At 35.1% G+C, this 21,156-nt stretch overlaps 1 protein-coding gene across 38 annotated transcripts in view; it reads right to left on the reverse strand.

Annotated features, from left to right (window-relative positions):
• NRXN1 (neurexin 1) overlaps window positions 1-21,156 on the reverse strand; it is a gene marked incomplete at both ends in the record, with an annotated part of 1,249,621 nt that overhangs the window by 63,327 nt on the left and 1,165,138 nt on the right. For 2 of the 38 annotated variants that reach the window (XM_080711559.1, XM_080711558.1), the window contains one exon: window positions 10,876-10,908. The exons of the other annotated variants lie outside the window; for them this stretch is intronic. In XM_080711559.1, coding sequence (XP_080567685.1) covers window positions 10,876-10,908 — 33 coding nt within the window. Of the gene's footprint in view, window positions 1-10,875; window positions 10,909-21,156 lie in introns of those variants that run through there. 38 annotated transcript variants of the gene reach the window in all.

Raw genomic sequence — 21,156 nt, forward strand, 5'->3', positions numbered from 1 at the left:
CAGCATTTGGGAGGCTGAGACTGGAGGATCGAGGTTCGTGGATAGACTTGGCTATTTAGTGAGGCGCTTTGCAACTCAGTGAGACGCAGTTTCAAAATAAAGAATAAGAAATAGGGCAGGGGGTGTAGCTTGGAGGTCGAATGGCCCTGGGTTCCATCCCCAGACCCACAAAAAAAAAATAAATAAATTTAAAAAAATAAAAATAAAATAAAAAATAAAATAGGGCTGGGGATGTAGCTCAGAGATAGAATGTTCCTGTTCAATCCCCAGTATCACACATAAAGAAAACAAACAAACATACAAACAAACAAAAAACAAGCCTCTAAACACATAAATTTATACTTCAAACTTCTTGCTCTCTGGACTTTCCACTGGTTCCTGGTGGGGAGTGGTAATAATCGGCTTAGATTTTGACAGAACATAAAAATTTAAAAATATGGACTTCTGGGAAGATGGCAACAGAGAAAACCAGGGCTTATGAGCCCCGCTAACAACCAATCCTATTACAAAAAAAATCAGAGCCTTTCATAGCCAGAAAACACCATCAGGAGAGAAACAAAAAGTGTAAATACAAGGGACAGAGAAAAAGAGGGCTAGACAAATGAGACACCAGAAAGAAACCAGACTGCAGTGCTACAGCCAGAGAAACAGTGCAGAGCAGTGAGGGAGCCATCTTCCCTTGCAGCACCAGGCTCCAGAGAGGAGGGGGACTCAGAACAAATCTCAGAGCCACAGAGGAGATATGCTGGCCTCACGCTCGAGGACGAGGCAGCAGCACCTTACTGCTGGCGGCAGTGGCGAGTTCAACGGACAGCACCAGACCAACGCACTCAACAGCCCACCAGGCTCCAGAGAGAAGCAGTGGACAGCGAGCCAAGGTGAGCTGCTGAGGATCAGCTGGGCGGAATTCAGCAGATTTTTCGGCGCAGGGAACATCTAAAGCTCCCAGGGGGTGGGCTCAACACACCCTGCAGGGACTCAGAGTGGAGCTCAAAACCAGAGAAGAAATAAGCCAGCCTCATGGCCGAGGGCATGGCAGTGGTGCCATATTGTCACCAGCGGCAGCAGCAGCGAATTCACCGAGTCCACTACAGCTCCATCTGCACACTCAACAACAGTGAGTCAAATTGTGGCCCCTAGAGAAGAAATCCCAGTACAGCACTCCCAGGGACTTGACCCAGTGGGGAAGTGGCAGTGGCAGATTTATCATACCATAGGAGAATACCAAACCTGGCACCCCCTATGGTCTAAAGCAGCCTCGATTGACTCCCTGGGTCTGAGACTCTGTGATACAAACCAGTAAAGGAGTATTGGGGACTGAGTTACCACAGACGTGAGATCCAGAGCACCTTAAGTGAAGTCTTAGTGACCCAAGGGAAGAACCCAGAGAAGACACAAACTTCTGAAATCATGGAAAAGAGTAATAACAATGGAGCAATGAATGCCCACAACCCCACCACATCAGAACCTGATAAATCAGAAATTCAGAGATTTCTAGAAGATCAAATCAGTAGAAGATCAAATAACTGTAGAAATAATAGAGGTGTTTCGAAAAGAATTCAGAGAGAGCCAAAGAGAGATAAAGGATGCAATTAATGAAGTAAAGGCCTCAATTCAAAGTACAAACAACCGATTAGACCACATGGAGAATAGAATTTCACTCCTAGAAGATGATCACTTAAAAATGAACGCATAGTGTCTAATTTAGAAAAAAAAAATCCGACAGCAGGAATCTGACATTGAAGAAATATGGGCCCATTTTAAGAGAGCTAACCTAAGAATAATTGGAATAGAGGAGGGAAAAGAAGGTGAAACCAAAGGGATCAACAATCTCTTCAAGGAAGTAATAGCAGAAAATTTTCCAAACATAGAGCAAGACGTCGATACACAGGTCCAGGAAACTTAAAGAACTCCCTTTAGACAGGATCGGAGAAGAGGATCCCCACGCCATATAATTGTCAAAATGACCAATGTGGAAGCCAAGCAGAGAATCTTAAAGGCAACAAAAACAAAGGGCCAAGTGACATTCAGAGGCAAACCAATTAGAATCACTCCAGACTTCCCAAACCAAGTCATGAGAGCCAGAAGGACTTGGAGTAACATAGTCCAAACTCTGAAAGAAAACAACTTCCAGCCAAAAATTTCCTACCCAGAAAAACTTTCCATCAAATTAGATGGGGAAATAAGAAGCTTCCATGACAAACAGAAACCAAAGGAATTTATGTCTTCAAAACCAGCGCTAGAGAAAATACTCAGAGATTAACTACAAAGAAGAAATAGGTAACACACACTAGAACCAGAGAAACAAGATTTTCTATCCAACAGACAACTAAGATTGGTTATCTGTGGAGATTCATTATTTATGTTAGTCTTTTACCTATTTCTAAATTGTGTTGCTTGCTTTTATTGTTGCTAATTTTTAGGATTTCTAATACACCTTCAGATATAGCATTTGGAAATATTTTATCCCATTCTATCAGTAACTTTTAACTCTGTTTACATTGTCTTTGGATATACAATATTTTTTTTAGGGAGTTTGTTTACCCTTCTGTTGCCTGTGCCATTGAAATCATATCCAAGAAATCACTGCCAATTTCAATGTTGTAAGGTTTTATGACCCATATTTTCTTCTAAAAGTTTATAGTTTAAGATTTATATATAGGAACTTTATCTATTATCTATTTATCTTTTATCTATTTTGAGTTAATGTTTGTATATGGTGTTAGGTAAGGGTCCAATTTTATTCTTTTTCATGTAATTATTGTTTTTCAACAATATTTAGTTAAAAGATTATTATTTCCTCCACCAAATGTTCGTGGAAACCTTGTCAAAAATAACTCGACAATATATGGAAGAATGTATATCTAGGCTTTTATTTAACTCGAATGGTTTATATATCTGCCTTTAGAACAGTACTATGCTGTTTCAATTATTGTAGCTCTATAAGGTTTGAAATCAGAAAATATACATCTTCTAGCTTTGTTCTTTTTTGAGGTCATTTTGGGTATCTAGAGTCCATATTCCATATTAGGATAGTTTTTTTTTCTGAAAAATAAATAAATAAATGTATGATAGTTTCACCTAAAATAAAAGAAAAAATATTCTTTGGTAAGAAAGAAAGCAAAAAGAAGTATTGAAATGTTATCTTTAAGTCATCAAAAGCTTGGTATCAGATAAATTAAACTGTTATGTGAGATTATGTTGTTAATTTTGGATAAATTGCTATAATACTAGATGTCAACCACTAAGTCAAGCATGGGAAGGAGGGATGGGGAGGGAACGGGGTGGGGATCGGGTAGGGGTTAACTGGGCGATGTGTTCATGTATGTCTACAAAAGTTTTTTTTTAATCCCATTATGATGTATGAATACAGTGCACCAATAAAAAAAATTAAAAAAATATATATATAATAGTTATGGGAGTGTAGCCCGGAGGTAGAAGGGCTTCCAGGAACCCCAGTACCACCACGAGAAAAAAAAAAAAAGAGGAGCAGAGTTTCTTGACAAACGGTAATAAATATTTTCACTTACTATGAATAATTTAGCTCTTTTGAAATTCATTATATAAAAGTTGATTTGAAATAATTTCAAGATCTCATAGCAAAGTGGAAGTTTTGAAACACATGGTGAACAGGAAATCTATAGTCCCATTCCTTTGTTTTCACAAAATTTTGCTTGCTTTTTTTGAAGTATGCACTACAAAATTTTTCCTCATTTGCAAAGATAAAAAGATGCTGTTTCTTCTATAGCTTTTCCTATGCTGAGTTTCTAGTATTATAAATTGCTAATTCTCTGAAATCTATCAGGCCTACATGTAAAATGCTAATAAGCCTCTCTATTCTTCATTCTGAAAATTAAGAAGCAGCTTTCCTTTCAATTAAGAATAGCTATGACTGCATTATTTTCATACTACCTTCAAAATGAAAATTCTGTAAGAAATCTCAGATGTAAATTCCTCTCCAAAATCAGGTGAGATGATTTTAAAAAATGAAAATGAATTTATGTTTCTAAGACCAATTTTCTCTAGAAACATTTTAAAGAGAAACTCACATTTATTCATAATCTAAAATTATAAGTATTAGAGCTGCAAACCCTCACATCACAAATGGAGAAATCAAGTAACAGAAATTGAAGTAGATGGTCTTCACCATATTGGCAGACAGAGAATTTTCTCCAATATAATGTCATAATGTAAATCAATTGAAATAAAACATTTCAAAACTAGAAGAACTCACAAAATAACCTGCCTACTTTGGATCTTGTTAAATTTCTGGAAAATTGGGAGTGATTATACAAGAAGATCTGAAGTGTTGAAGTGTGAGTTGAAGAGGGAATAGATTTCCCAAGTAAAACAGAAAAAGAAAAGATATTCTGAAGCCAAATAAAGAATAAAGCCTAAATTTAAAAGAGTAAAAAGAGAAAACAGCTACAAATAAAAGGGATTGCTATTCTGTTCACTGTGTTTGCTCCAAAAACATTTAACTGATCATACCTCAGTGGAAACAAAATCACTCAGAGAAGAGGATTCTTTCCGATAATGGGTGGGAATCCAATTAATGACACTGATAGTTCCCAAAGAGTCTCATGAAATTCAGTAGCATCTATGACAAAATAATTTTAAAAAGCAAGTGTATTGATCAGATCAAATCCTGTATATTAAAAATAATTTGGCAAAACTTTGGTATTTCCTAAAGTTTATTATTATTTTTTTTTACTTCCAAGCTATACCCTCAACCTGATTTTATTTTTTATTTGGAAACAGGATCTCACTAGGTTTCTGAGATCCTCACTATATTTCTGAGGCTGGCTTTGAAACTGTGATCCTTCTCTCAGCCTCCCAAGTACTAGGTTTACATGTATATGACACCATGCTTGACAAATTTTCTCTTTTTAAATGACTCAGATACATTCATAGAGGTAAAGAAATGACACTACCACATGCACAAAATCAAAAGCAACCAGTAAAGACCTAAAACATCCTTCTTTGAATGACATGTCTTTGGAAATATCCTTATTCTTTTTGTTTGGAGCCAGGGATTGAACCCAGTGCAATTTTACCTGTGAGCTACACCCCTAGTACTTTTTTTTTTTTTTTTTTTTCTTAAACAGGGTCATGCTAAGTGGATGAGGCTAGCCTCGAACCTGTGGTCCTCCTGTCTTAGCCTTTCAAGTACTGGGGTTACAGGTATGCACCACCACAGTCTACTTATCCTTACATTTTGTAGTTTCAAACCTACTTACATTCTGTAGTTTCAAACCAACCGTGTACTTTTCTGTTTAATCTCATCACTTTATCCCTCCACATTTCTTTCTAAAGTAGTAAAAAGACTTGAGGCATCCTTTAGAAAATTACTAGGTAGAGGGAGATAGGCTAAAGTCAATATTTATTTTGTTGCCACAACAGTGGACTTCTATTTAAAATGATACCATCTATTGCAATTGAAATCTTACTGGCTATGTGGAAAAAAAAAGAAAATCAGGAATCCGGGAAACCCAGTTTGCAGTGGAAGCCTTTAAACAATAACCTAAGCTAACTTTTCTCCAGTTTAAGATTTTATAAAGCAATCAAGAACTATACAGTTTGATATTGTATACCTAGCTATCATTTCAATCTATTCTAATGAATAGCACATGTAATGTTTCATAATTATTCACTGTACTCACAGTTAGAACCCAGGAGTTTTTTTTTGTTTGCTTTGTTTTGGTGGTACTGGTTTTCCTGGACTACCTCTGGGCTACACTTCCAGACTATATATATATATATATATATATATATATATATATATATATATATATTATGGTCTCTAAAGCCAGCAAGGCTGGCTTCAAACCTGCACCATCCTCCTGTCTCCGCCTCCCAAGCACCGGGATTATAAACCTGTGCCACCACACCTGGCGGAACCCAGGAGCATTTTAATTCTGACCTATAACCAAGCCCTATTTTATTTTCTGTTTTGAAACAGGTTCTCACTAAGATGCTGAGGCAGGCCTGGAACCTTGATCCTCTTGTCTCATCCTCCCATATTTACTGTATTTTAAACAGTAACATTTACTGAGGAAATAATAGTATCAATAAATTCAGCACTATGAGTTCATTATTTACATAATTAGTATTTCTTATTCAAAACTGTTTCAGCTGGGTGTGGTGGCTCATGCCTGTAATCTCCATACTTGGGAGGCGGAGACAGAAGGATTGCAGGTTTGAGTACAGTGTCAGCAACATAGCCATACTCTCAGTAACCTACTGAGAACCTGTTTCAAAAAGACAAAAACAAAGGTCTGGGGTTCGGAGGTAGAATGGCCCTGGATTCAAAGCTCTGTCCCTAGTACCACCCCCCACACACAGATTGTTTTACCAAAGGCTATATCCTTACTTACTGCCCATTTTACATACTTAATATTACCTTTCCCATAAATTAAATAAATAGAGAAGGAAGTGGAATCAGAAATATCGAAAATTATTATCGTAGTAATTTACAATCACACTCAATTATACCCTAGTGGCCTAAGTGGTATAAATATAACCTACAAAGTGTCTAATGTACTATTGGGAAAAATGACTCAATATTTCAAATCATCCCAACAATAAAAGGAATTCAACTTCTAGTTGTCTAATGGTAAACACCTGTACTCCATTAAGAAGTATGATTACAATTCACCAATAAAAAAATTTAAAAATGTATAATTGTAATTAATGAAGATAATAAATACAAACAAGTCATTTAGACAGCTTTAAAATAAAAAGTTGTATATATTTGCATTACTTTTATTATTCATAAAGCAGTAAGTCTGGTTTTTAAGAAATTAATATTTGGTTTTATAAACACACAGAATTAGAAATAACTATTTAGACTGATTTTGAGACAAGACACTTGGGATCTTTCCTGATATTCAAATACCCCAAAGTTTTAATACTACCTAAAAGACTATTTTCAATATTAAGGGATAGATAGCCTCCATGATTGGAACTGATTTGCATTTCTTTATTTTGTGAACAGAAAAGAAGGGCTGCTTAAACAAACACATGGAACATATAGTAGCTGAATAACATTCATGCCTGTCCTTAGCCTACATTGTACTTTTGTTTCTCTAAGCATGAAGCACATAGCAGATGATAAGAAAACATGTGCTCATTAATTGATATTGCAGGATGAAATCATTCAGCCGACAATGCTGCTCTAGGTTTATATGTGTTTGTCTTGACTGCTCAATTGGACCTATAAGGCGGCAAGTGTCTTATTATCTTTTTGAGTCACCCAGGATATGTAGCAGAGATCTGATATAGATCTATCAACCAGTAGAGACTTTTAATAGATCTCAACTATCAAAAATACGAAGACGCCGGGCATGGTGGCCCACGCTTGTAATCCCTGCACTTGGGAGGCGGAGACAGGAGGATGGCACAAGTTCGAAGCCAGCCTTGCTGGCTTAAGAGACTCTGTGTGTTTCCAAATAATAATATAAAATAAGTCTGGGAGTATAGCCCAGAGGTCGAAGGGTTTCCAGGAACCCCAGTACCACAAAAAAAAAAAAAAGCACAAGACTGCTAAGATTGGTGCTTTGCAATTTCTAATAAATTATAATTTTCAACATTCTGGAAAGAGATGGTATATTATTTGAAAGCTAAGAAAACTCTTGGCAAACCCAAGTTTGCTACTCCTTGCCAATATATATTTAGCAATGCTTTATGTAGACACACATTCCATACACACTACATTGAATTCTGAAAAGAATGCCCTTTTACTATGAACCTAATGAATAAGCAATCCACTCAAAACTGGCTGTGCTAATGGTAGAAGTCATGCTATGCAACTGAAAACAATAATTTTTAAGCCAAAGGAGGGTAATTAGTCCAGAAATACATCTAGTTGTGCAAGTAATTCTGTTACATAGGTAATTTGCACACTGCTATCTGAGAATTGACTTCTAAGGCTTTACTCATACAACTCCAAAATAAGAGTTGTAAAAAAAACCCTAAGTATTAATAATTTTCCCCAGACATCTTTCAAACTATTAAGTGAAGTAGCAAAGGCTACAACAAAAGACATTATATTATGATTTAGGGAAATAGTAAAGTAGCTGAATATTTTTCTTATTAAGAAAATTATTTTTTATTCTTTATTTTTGAAGCAGGGTCTAAGTTGCGAGGGCTTCATTAAGTAGCTGAGGCTGGCTGCAAACCTGCAATCCTCCTGTCTCAGTCTCCCAAGTACCCAGATTACAAGCATGTGCCACCACACCAGGCAAGAAAATCATTTTAGTGTACTCTGAGAATCAAAAATATACTGGGGACTAAAGTATCATTGATATTTGGGAAATCTTTCTAAGATAATTATTAATGTTTAATGAAATGAATCCGAATGTAGCTGAAAATTTAAGGAGCAAATGGGAATGTGTACTAATGATTACACATAGTTTATGACTCAAAAACAGAAAATAGCTTACTTCGTCTTGCTTATTCGTGGCTGCTATTCAGTTTTGACTCATTCTGTCTTGATTTGCTAAGAGACTGTAGAGAGTGATGGATTTTTAACTGTCTCTGACTTTCCTCAATTATGTTGCATACTGGAAATTGCCTGCATACTCCACAATATTATGTGTAGCCTCTGTTCTCTATTAGCCAGAGTGACTAAGGGAGGAGGCCTTCAGGATATTCAAATAATAGCTATCAAGTAAATGTAAATAAGATAGCAGAAAATAAAATCAATCTTTCTGGGCTAATGTTGGTAACCTTAGCAGAAATAAAAGACATTCAAAGACTAAACATGCACAGCAATATTTAAGGAAGAACTTATATTATTCTATTATATTCTGAGTGTCATTATATTCTTTTGAATTTATACATAGTTAATTGTTTCTACTTAATATAAACAATGTACTGTTTCTGCAGCAAATTGCATGCCTTCTTTTTTGATCTTTATAGGTATTTAAGGTACGAAAGTGAAAGATTTTCATCTCCTTACATAGATCAGAATTTCTGTTGAATCCAGGTTCAAATGATTTCAGACATGCAACATGGAGAAACTTCCTTTGGAAAGTAGAAATTCTCTTCACATGTAAGGGTCACCAAATAAATGATTAACAAAGTTAGCTCTGGGAGCTGAGAGTTACAAAAGGCTTGATGGGGATGCTGAGAGATGAATTTCATTTTAGAATGGATTTAAAATGAATTTCATTTTAAATGAAAATTTTAGAAATTTTCAATTTCATTTTAGAATTTCATTTTAGAATGAACTGGGCTTTGGTGAAACTCAGACTTCCAAATTCAATCAACACACACTTAAATACGACATTCAGATATTATAAAATGAACATCTATTGAAAATCCAGAAATAAAGTAATAATTTCAATTAGCATAAGTACTTAATATTTTCAGAACTGAAATTTTACTGAAGGAGAAATCTAGTATAGATGCTTCACCCAAAGTTTGGTAAACAAATTTAGTGGTATTTCCATAAATATATTTAGATCCCATCAAGTCAAATTGTATAATGCCTTCATTTTTTTTTCCCTACTTTCCCTGAACATGGCAAAGAGAAAAAGGTTATAAACACCAACACACAGACAATGCATCATCTATGATCTGATAAAGCAACTTCCAGTTAGGACTTCTCCCCTAATTTATGTAGCAGAGGAGACTTGATTTTATGACAAATAGTTGCCAATGTAGGCATGACATTCTGTCTCATAATTAAAGATTCAATCATAAGTTACCTGGAGAAGAGAGGGCCATACTTCCTTTTTCTACAAAGTCCCTCTTTCTGCCCTTTTCTAATTTGCAATCCCTTCTGCTCCACCCCCACCTATTGTTGCCTCTCACTGCCAAGCATGCCAGGCCCATCTGGCCATACTCTTGCTTCTGCTAGTTCTAATTTCCATAAGCCTAGTGAATATTCAAATGCCAAGGAATTATTATTATTTATTTTTCTTTTGATTTCCACAAGTATGAACTACCTAGTAGGGTATCAAACAACGCCTGCCCCTGGAATTTACACACATACATAAACAAGCATAAAACCTCTCACATATATAAACAGTTTTAGAATCATCTCCTAAGATAAAATAATTTTAAACGACTTTCATTCTTTCATTTGAGTAGTACTTTTTAAAAAGTGAAAGCTTACTATTTTTGAAATAATAAAAATTATTATCTTAAAAATTTCTCCATTTTCCCAGACATGCATTTTTCCAGTGAGCAGAATTTATACAAATAAATGCTACTTAATTTTTCCATTAACTCACCAAGCTTAATAATTCATAACTAACATTTTCTGTTGTATTAAACATGCATTTAATTCAGATATTCCACTTTTACAAATTCTCAACAACAACAGCAACAACAACAACAAATCCCACTCTGCCACAAAAGAATGCATAGAAAGAATCTAAGCATATTTAAGCAAAAATTTCATTAAGTCCTTAACAATAATAAAGCAGACTGGCAAGTATTGAAAGCAGCTTTTATTCATGCTTTAAATTAAACCAAGTTAAACACACACACACACACACACACACACACACACACACACACACACACGTGCAAGCACAGATACAAGTTTTGCTTGGTTTTGCCACAAGCATGCTGAAAAACCTCTGAAGCTCACAAAAAGCAGCATACAAAACAAGAAGCAACCATGCTCAGGTTTTAAGGACATTTAAAATTTTAAAACAACCTTTCTACATTTCATATAGAGCATGCAAATATTTGACATGCGATCTCCGAGAAAAACTATTTTAATATAAATCTTAAAATTAGTTCATCCAAACGCGTTTGCTCTTATTATCATTCTTATTGTTTTTAAGCTTCTGATATCTTAAACCCTGCATGCTGCAAATCTAAGCTGTGCTCAGCAGCGGCTGCGATAGAAAAAGCTACCTGCGAGTTTTCACAGTGCCATCTCATATCCATGTCTGTCTGGCTACCCTGCGTGCTTAGAGGTTTTTTTCTTAATTCTTAATGGAAATCCTAGGAAATTTAGTCCATCCTCTGAAATCAATACTGGTGACAGGAGAGCTCCCTGACTCAGTGGGAGATCAAGATGATAAATTGTCTGCGCATCAGCCTGGCCTATCAGTGCCCTGCACACAGATGGGCGAGAAAAGACACAGAAAAAGCTCTATCAGTCACGTGTCACTAAAGAGCCAATGGCTGACGCTCTGCTGCAGGATCCGGGATGCTGCAGTTCTGTCTGCAGTTGAGAAGGCTGTTGGTGCACAGCCCAACCCGCGCCTGGATCAAAAAGTCTAGGCAGTCGCTGTTGCTGAATTTGTTCCCCGACAGGGGATACACAGGCAAAAGACCTCCTTCTAGCCTCAAGACCTATGTTCATACACAAGGAATTTTTCCATATTACTTTCTAATCCATGTGATTACCAAATAGAAACTATTTTTTAACATACTTAGTCCTTAAAACTCCATGTGCTTCTCTTCAGAAAAATAATCATGCTTTTGCTTAATATTAAGTGCCTTAAACTGTGCAATTAGCATGCAGCCTCCCTAGAAAAATATTCCTCAAAGCTTTATAATTATAATTACAATTTTATTCCTAAGTTAATGAATGATGTTTGTTATTGCCATGTGTATAAGTATTTTATGGGATGATTTTGCAAAGCAATTAGGCAACATTAAGAAATGCATTATGCTTTTTATGTCAATTAGAATTGTTCCTTTTTAAAGATGATTTAAGTCCCAATAAATATGTTATTTAATCAATCATTAAAAATAAAACACGCAGGATACACATCTTATTTCCTAAATCCTGAAGAACAAATGTGTTAGCCAGGGATGGAAATAAGGCATGTTTCAAATGACAATATCATGGAGGTTTTTTTTTTAAGTTGTAAAAGAACACTGAACAATCTTAAAGGAAGAAAATTTGTATGAAAGAGTATTCTGAACACTTTACTACTTTTCATCGGCCAGTTTTAATAATCATTCATTTTCAAGGACTAATTCCAATACCTATTAGAGTCACCCAACACTACTTAGAAAAATTGAATCTAATAAATACAGAAATGCCATTAGAAGAAAATTGGAACAAAGCTTTAGAATGCTGGAATCACAAAGCTCATTTTGTCTTGACTATAATTTCTTAAATACATTTCTGAAAGACTGCCCCTTGTCAAGTGTTTTTCAAATACTTTTCCTCTAATTCTTCTATCAATTTTAACTATCAGAAAATAATAAAACATTTTTAAGTTAAGATACATGTTTTCTTGTGCCTAGTCTTTTGGCCTATGTGTTCAATAATAATGTAATTCTTGACAATAAAACATTATTCTTGTAAAAGAAAAGACAAAAGGCTCAGAGAACTTCCCATAAAATAATAATAATAATAATAATAATAATAATAATAATAATAGTGATTATCAAAATTTAATTTGTTCATTGCAACACTATAATAGCCAAAAACTCAAAACATTTTTAAAAATTTCATTGGTAATAAAAATTTAGATTGCAAAGTGCTATACATGTGCACATAACTGGCTGTAGAGAAAGAAGAAATTTCCATAAGGACATAATTTATCAGTTAATAGTGGCTAAATCTGAGGAGAGGGGATGAGTTTACAGTCTTAAGCTACTTTATCCACAATGTCAATCTCGTAAACAAGAAAGCAAACAAATAAATCCTATCTTGAACCATCTCACATCACAGCTTCCAACACAGACAAAGTGTGCTCTGCCACTGTCTCTTCCCAGACACTATTCTGCAGTTCTTTTCTTCAGGCTCACACCAAGTCTTTTAATCCACAGATAAAGTTTCTGAGAACAGTGTTCAGTATCAGCTTCAAGCACTTTGTGTCCAGTGACACTCACTAAGCCTGTGGTACTCAGGGTCAGTGTAGTTGTGCTCAGCTACAGAACCACATGGAACACTAGGACATTGGAGAATTTTAAACCAAAGTAGTGCTCTTGTTGACAGGGAAATGTTATAGGAAAGAAACAGGCATAGGGGAAGAGAGATCATAATCATAATAACTACAGTTCTAAGGACACACACTCTGTGGTACAGAACAACTTTGCAGGATACAATTCTCTTAAAACAAATAAATTTTTTCAAACTTCAAAAGAATTTATAGTGTGAAAAGCCCAAATCCTTCATTTCACAAGTCATGAATTTTGATGCAGTAAGTTTAAATAATTTAGCTTAAATTATACATCAATGTCATTTTTACCATCCTAGTCAATGGTTGAATATGATACTGGCAAGTATCAAGATGTTTTAAAAAACCAACATAATTATTAACCAAACTTTGGAGGAAGGATAAAAGTGGATGTCACATAAGAGGCACCAGCAAAAGTCTCCAAAGCCCTCACTATCCACAATTAATGTCAGGTTAAGGCATTAAGAGATTTCATTTTTGTAGGAGGAGAATATGATTTTCCAGAATATTCCAAAGAGTATCTATACATTATGAAATATAAAAGTAAAAGTTTTAAGATTTTGAGGGGCTGCTGAAGATTTTTTTTAAATGCAAATTCTCTATATTTGCACCATAGTTATGATGAATGGGAAGGATGTACAGATGACTTTTAAAAGACATATGTCAGGAATTTAGCTCCAGCAGAGAGAGAGTATAGTACTAAGAAATATTTGGGGAATTTTTCATTTTTAAGAGAATTGAAAATAGAACATGTAAAAATTCAAAGCAGACCATCTTTGTTTTTTAAATTTTTATTACATTTCATTCTCCTAATAATGGTGGCACTAGAGAAGAAGTTTTCTCAATTGTTTGAAAATAAATTAATGCAGGAAGACATCCTAGTCCATATCATGTGTGACCATGAAATTGAAGACCAAAGGGTAGTTGTGCTAAACATGTATTCCAGACTAATTTCTTCTTCTTCTTCTTCTTCTTCTTCTTCTTCTTCTTCTTCTTCTTCTTCTTCTTCTTCTTCTTCTTCTTCTTCTTCTTCTTTTTTTTTTTTTTTGGTGGTACTGGGGTTCCTGGAAACCCTTCAACCACCGGGCTACACTCCCAGACCTATTTTATATATGTTTTTTTTTTTTTTTTTGAAACAGGGTCTCTTAAGCCAGAGAGGCAGGCTTCGAACCAGTGCGATACTCCTGTCTCCACCTCCCAAGTGGGGGGGATTACAAGTGTGCACCACCACGTCCGGCCAGACTAATTTCATTAGGATTCCAATTCCCAGTTCCTAACTCATTTCTGAGCTATCTGGCATACTACATGTTTCTCTTACTTTAACAGAGGGATCAAGATTAATTTTTCACTTTGATACAACCTCAAGCTAGAAAGACAAGGTTATAAAGAAACTAATTCTTTCAGGATATAATGAGTAGGGCAATGTCTTTTACCAAACAGAAGTCAATAACAGTGGTAGTTCATTGATGAAAAGCTATTGTCCATAGTTAAGTCTGTTAGAAGGAGGAACAGAAAAAAAGGAAGAAAGTGAAGAAAAGGAGGGAGTGAGAGACAAAAAGTACAAAAGGAAAGGAGAACACAAAACCTTACATTTAGTTGAGGTACATCAATAAGCCCTATGAGAAAATTTGTCAATGAGTATAACTTGTCAGACCTTCTCCAGTAAGAGGTCCCTTCCTCTCTGCCTCCACTCACCCTTGAAAATGCACCACAAAAAACACACAATGATATCTTAAGCAATAACCTATAAAAGACAGAAAATCAGAGAAGATTCCACCACTCTATGTATAAATATAAGCACGTGGACATACAGAACCGTGTGTGTGTGTGTGTGTGTGTGTGTGTGTGTGTGTGTGTGTGTGCGCGTGTGTGTGTAAGTGTAGTGTGTGTGTGTGTGTGTGTGTGTGTGTGTGTGTGGTACTGGGGATAGAACCCAGGGGCTTTCTACCTCCAGGCTACACTCCCAGACCTATTTTATATATTATTTGAAAACAGGGTCTCACTAAGTAGCTGAGGCTGGCTTTGAACCTGTGTGATCTTCCTGTCTCAGCTTCCCAAGTACTGGGATTACAAGCATGCGCCATCACACCTGGCTCCAGAACCCATCTTTTTACATATAGTTGTAAATGCTGGCTACTAACAAAACTGTGAGATCTAAGCTAGAAACAAAGCTTACCTTGGACTGAATATAACATACACAAAAATCACTAAAGAGAAATTTTTCTTTTCAACATTTAAATAGACGGTTTAGGAGAACATTCCTGAATTATTTCATGTAGGCTCAATATTTCCCAGTAAGAGATTTCCAAATTTAAAGTGTCTTAGAGAATATTAGGGTCCTCGTTTGAAATGTAGTTTCTGAGGAGATAGAGCACTTTCAGTATGTCATTGTCAACATGATCTACATTATGATGTGAGACTATAATGTACCAATAAAGGCAAAAAAAGAAAGCATGGGAAAACATGGTAATATATGCATACTCATGTTCATAGGAGCACAATTCACAATAGCAAAACTGTAGAAGCAAACTCAGTGTCCATCAATAGATGAACAGATTACAAAAATATGGGAAATACACACAATGGAATTCTATTCAGCAATGAAGAAGAGCAAAATTATGTTATTCATAGAAAAATGGAAGGCTTTGGAGAACATTATGTGAAGTTAGATTAGCCAAACACAGAAAGAGAAAGGACATATGTTTTTTCTAATATACTCGAGCTAGGAAGTATATGGAATACCAGAGGGACTCGAGAAAATGGGGAGAAACTCAATGGAACGGGGAAGGAAGGGTATGGGAGGAAGAAGGCTGAGGCTCATTAATGTAAATGCTACCTGCAACTATGTGTATACATATGAATATACCATTTTCAATCTGGATACTTGATATTGGGAGGGAGGAAAATGGGGAGACAGGGGTGGGTACCAAGTACTGTGTGAATGACTGCCATTGGCAACATGATCTGCATTATGATGTGAGACTAATGCACCAATATTAAAAAAAAAACACAGCTGAAATGCAAAATAACTTTTTAATTAAAACATAAAAAAGAAATGCAGTTTCTGGCCCCATTCTGATTTATTAAACTATAATTTCTATCTTTCTTTTTTTACTTTCTGTTTCTTTTGTGGTACTGAGAATTGAATACAGGGACATTCTACCTTTGAACTACACTACTAACCCTATTTTATTTTATATTTTTATTTTGAAGCAAGATTTCATTAAGTTACAGAAGGCCTTGCAAAACTGCTGAACCTGTGATCCTTCTGTGTCAGCGTGCCAAGCACTTGGATTATAGACCTGTAACAACACACTCAGATGAATTATAATTCCTAGGAATAAAGATTAAAAAAATAACAAACTGCACTCCAGTTGACTCTGCAGCATTCCTGTTGATTCTGCAGCAGGTTGTTCTGGCTTTTACTTTGAGACCTTCCTATACATTCTCCTCTTCCACCTGCTACCTGACCACTGTGACTCCAGGCTTGGGTATGCTAGATCATCCAATTCAATTACTAAAATCTTTGATTTGGGAAGATAGAAGGTCAATAAATCTAGAAATATCTTAGAAATAATCGACAAATAGATTGATTCTGAAAAGTTTTCCTGGAATAGGCTACATTCAAGTTGGATCTTGAAAGATAGCAGATTTAATTTACCATTAAAAATGGAGTTGTGGCCGGGCGTGGTGGCACACTCTTGTAATCCCCGTGCATGGGACGCGGAGACAGGAGGATCACGCAGGTTCGAAGCCACCCATGCTGGCTTAAGAGACCCTGCTTCCAATTTTTTTTTTTAAGTATAAAAATAGGTCTAGGAGTGTAGCCCTGAGGTAGAAGGGTTTCCAGGAACTCCAGTACCACCAAAAATAAATAAATTAATTAATTAATTAATTAATAAGTAAAATAATTAAAAAATGGAGTTTTGAAAATATTTTTAAACGTTTAAAATTTAGTATGCAGATGATAAATTACTTTATCTTTTTAAATAGAAGGTCTAGTAATACTTCTTTGAACATATGAAATGGCAATAAGTACTAGTTTAGTTAGTAAATGATACGACTACCAAAGTGGATTGAAAAAAAAAAAAAAACACAATCCAGCCATCTTGATAAAACAGTTTGTGACAATTTTTTTTTTTTTTTTTTTTCTGGTCTGGGGATGGAACCCAGTGGCATTTAACCTCCGAGCTACACCTCCTGCCTTATTTTTTATTCTTTATTTTGAAACCTGGTCTCACTGAATTGCGGAGAGCCTCACTAAGAAGATGAGGCTGTCCACGAACTCCGATCCTCTGGTCTCAGTCTTCCAAATGCTGGGATTACAAGCGTGTGCCACCACACCCGGCTGTGACTATTGTTGATAAGTCAATGCTTTGATTTTGACTTTGGATTTCTCTCCATCTGTGTGTGTATGCATGTGTATGTCTATATACTTTAAATAGTTGTAATAATAAAGGTTTTTATTTTGTTTTATAAGTTAATATAATGGCATACACATTTTCTATCTTGACTTAGAATATTCATTATTATTTCAAAAGCAAAATAATTAATCAAGTGGTGTATTATATAACTTACATAAGTATTTGTATTTTTAATCATCCCATTTCTATTTCATATTTCTGTTTTATAAATAACATTTTCTTCTTTTGTATTTTCATAACATAAATTCCCATAAGTGGAATTACTGGGCTAACGATGTACATATTTTTATAGATCTTGAAACAATCTGCCAAACTATTTCTCAAGAGTTGTTTTAATTTTCACATTGTCTCTAGTGTGCTATGTTCTATTACATTTTTGATGGTGTGAACATGTTGTCTTTCTATCTAGGGATGCCCTTTTCTCACGTAAAAAAATTCTGGTACACGCCTACACATTGGGTTTTACCAAACTCAAATGCTACTCTTTCCTGCAGACTCTAAAAGCCCCTCATCAGAGTTAGTCATTTTTCCACTGTGTTTTCTTAATACTTTGTAATACTTATCTGATAGTTCTGAGTTAGTTGTAGTTTGTGTTTCTTTTTCTTCTTCCTATATAATTAGCAACTCACAGAGTAAACTTCTATTTACTTTATTTTTGGAAACTCAGCCTTTGATTATATTGAACTTTCTATAAGTACTTGTTAAGCCAGGCATGGTGACACAAGCTTGTAATCCCAGTCCTTGGGAGGCTGAGACAGGAGGATCACACAAATTTGAAGTCAGCCTCGGTTACTTAGTGAGGCTCTCAGCAACTTAGTAAGACCCTGTTTCCAAATAAAATATAAACTAGGTCTAGGAATATAGCCCTGAGGTAGAAAAGCCCTGGATTCTACCCCCAGTACCATAAAAAATTATTAGTACTTGTTATATAAATGAAAATTGTATGTGTCGATGAGATGCTTACGTCCAAGTCTATAGTACTATGTTTGGGTAAAAATGCTTTCATGCCTTATCTGTATTAAATGGCACCTAATCCTAGGGACAATTATACTTTTAGATCTTTTTTGTAATATTTATGTAGTTTTATTTTTTTAGGTCTGTATTTTTATATTTTTGCTGATCTACTCTTTGAGCCTAGATGGCACAATTCTGTGACATGCTATGACTCAGATCTCTGAGTCTTTTAGATAATGAATTTTGTCTACACTGAAATCAGAAAATATCTCTGGTTAGTTTAAAAGCTTTTATGAGTTAAATGTTAGGATTAGTGAGCAGGATTAGAAACCACCTGTGGAGAGTACAGCATGAAAATAGCACTGCCATAAATAAAATAAAATGTAAAAAATTTCCTATTAATGAATTATGTAGCAATATAAACATATCATCAATAAGTATTTTTAAGTTTGATTTCATTTTATGTATTTTGACTCATCTTAACAATACTACTTTATTTTATCCTTACTAAGTCTAGTAAGAAATATAGACAAAGCACATATATCATAACTGTAATTTGAAAGATAAGAAATCTAAAGTATAGAAATGTGGCTAACAAGTAGAAAACCAGAGCCAGAATTCACAAATTCTGAGTCACATTTCAACTCTCATTCTAGTAAATCACTAGACCTAGCTGAATTTTGTTAGATAATTTGCTAAAGGCTTATAGAACTGATCAACATATTCAGGAAAGTGTCTGGATACAAAATCAATCTTAAAAAATTAGAAGCTTTTCTGTACACCAACCAGAACTCTACTGAAAAAGAAATTCAGAAAACACTTCCACTCAAGATTTCCCACAAAAAATAAAATACTTAGGAATAAACTTAACCAAGAAGATAAAAGATCTCTACAAATAAAATTATAAAACACTGAAAAAAAATTGAAGAAGATCTTAGAAGATGGAAAGATCTTTCATGTTCATTGATAGGCAGAATAAATGTCATTGAAATGGCCACACTTCAAAAAGTAATCTACATATTCATTGCAATACCCATTAAATTACCAAGATCCTTTTTTACAAACATAGAAAAATCCATGATTAAATTCATTTGGAACAACAATAAGCCTGGAATAGCCAAAGTAGTTCTCAGCAACAAAAAACATTTTGGAAGAATAACAATACCTGACTTTAAACTATACTATAAAGTCATTGTAATAAAAACAGCATGGTCCTAGCACAAAAACTGATACATAGACCAATGAAGCATAATAGAATATAAAGGGGCCAAAAACATACACTGGAAAAAAGATAGTCTGTTTAACAAATGGTGTTGGCAAAACCGGTTAACCATATGTCAAAAAATGGAAATAAATCCCACTTTCTCACCTTGCACAAGAATCAATTCAAGATGGATCAAAGATTTGGAAATTAGAACAGAGACCTTGAGGTTCCTCAAAAAGGGCATAGGTTCAACACTGCAACATATAGGCACAGATAAAAACTTTCTCAACAAGATCCCAAAGGCACAAGAAACTAAAAGGTGAATCAATATGTGGGTTGCATGAAACTGAAGAGCTTCTGTACAGTAAAGGAAACTGCCAAGAACCTGAACTGAGAGCCAACAGAATGGGAGAAGATTTTTGCCAGCTACTCCTTCAATACAGGACTAATATCTAGAATATACAGAAAACTTAGCACTAAAAAACAAACAAACAAACAAAACCAAATCAGAATATTGGCAAATGAATTAAATAGACATTTCACAAAAGAAGAAATTCAAATGGCCAATAAATGTATGAAAAAATGCTCAAAAGCACTGGCAATCAGAGAGATGCAAATCAAAACTACCCTGAGATTTCACCTAAATCCAACTGGAATGGCAATCATTCAGAACACAAGCAACCAATGCTCACCAAGATGTGGATAAGTGGGAACTCTAAAATATTGTTGGTGGGATTGCAAATTAGTGCAACCACTTTGAAAAACAGTATGGAGGATCCTCAGAAGAATGGGAATGAATTTACCATTTGATCCAGCAATACCAGTTCTGGGTATCTACCCAAAAGAATGGAAATCAAACTACCAAACTAATGCATGCATATCTATGTTCATAGCTGCACAATTGACAATAGCCATACTGTGGAACTAGGCAAGATGTCCACCAACAGATGAATGTATTACAAAACTGTGGGATCTGTACACGATGGAATATTACTAAGCCATAAAAAACATAATTATATCATTTACAAAGAAATGGATAGAACTGGAGGACATTATGCTAAGCGAGATTATTCAGTCAGAAAAAATAAGAAATCAGATGCTTTCTCTAATATGTGAAAGCTAGGGAGAAATGGGTAACAGGCTGAACTCTAGATGAATAAGGAGATCCTATATAGGAACAAATAAGGTGACCTAACTGAGGGGATTGGAGGGGGAAAAAGGGAAGATCTCTAAAGCACAAGATATGATGGGGTTTGGGTAAGGGCTAATTGGGTGATGAGTGCGTGTGTGTCTACACAAGTCTTTATTCCCATTAATAAGTGACTACAATGTAAAAAAATTAAAAAACAAAAAAGAGATAATTAATTTTGAAATAGTTTATACTTGACTCTCACTTTAAAACCTACCAAAGAGAGCTGGGCGTGGTGGCGCATGATTGTAAACCCCACCCTTGGGAGGCAGAGACAGGAGGATCGTGCAGGTTCGAAGCCAGCTTGCTAGCTTAAGAGACCCTGTTTCCAAATAAACTTCTTAGAATTTTCTTCCCTTGCAAATGATATATAGATAGGTTCATGCAAATCCTTGGAAAGGTTCTACATTTTATTTGCAATGTACTAGAATATTCATATACGCTGGAAAAAGCTAAGCTGTATTTCAGTTATTTTTTGTATGTAAACACTAGTTAGATCAA

The sequence above is a fragment of the Muscardinus avellanarius genome (genome assembly GCF_963383645.1).
Source record: "Muscardinus avellanarius genome assembly, chromosome: 15".
NCBI lineage: Eukaryota > Metazoa > Chordata > Mammalia > Rodentia > Gliridae > Muscardinus > Muscardinus avellanarius.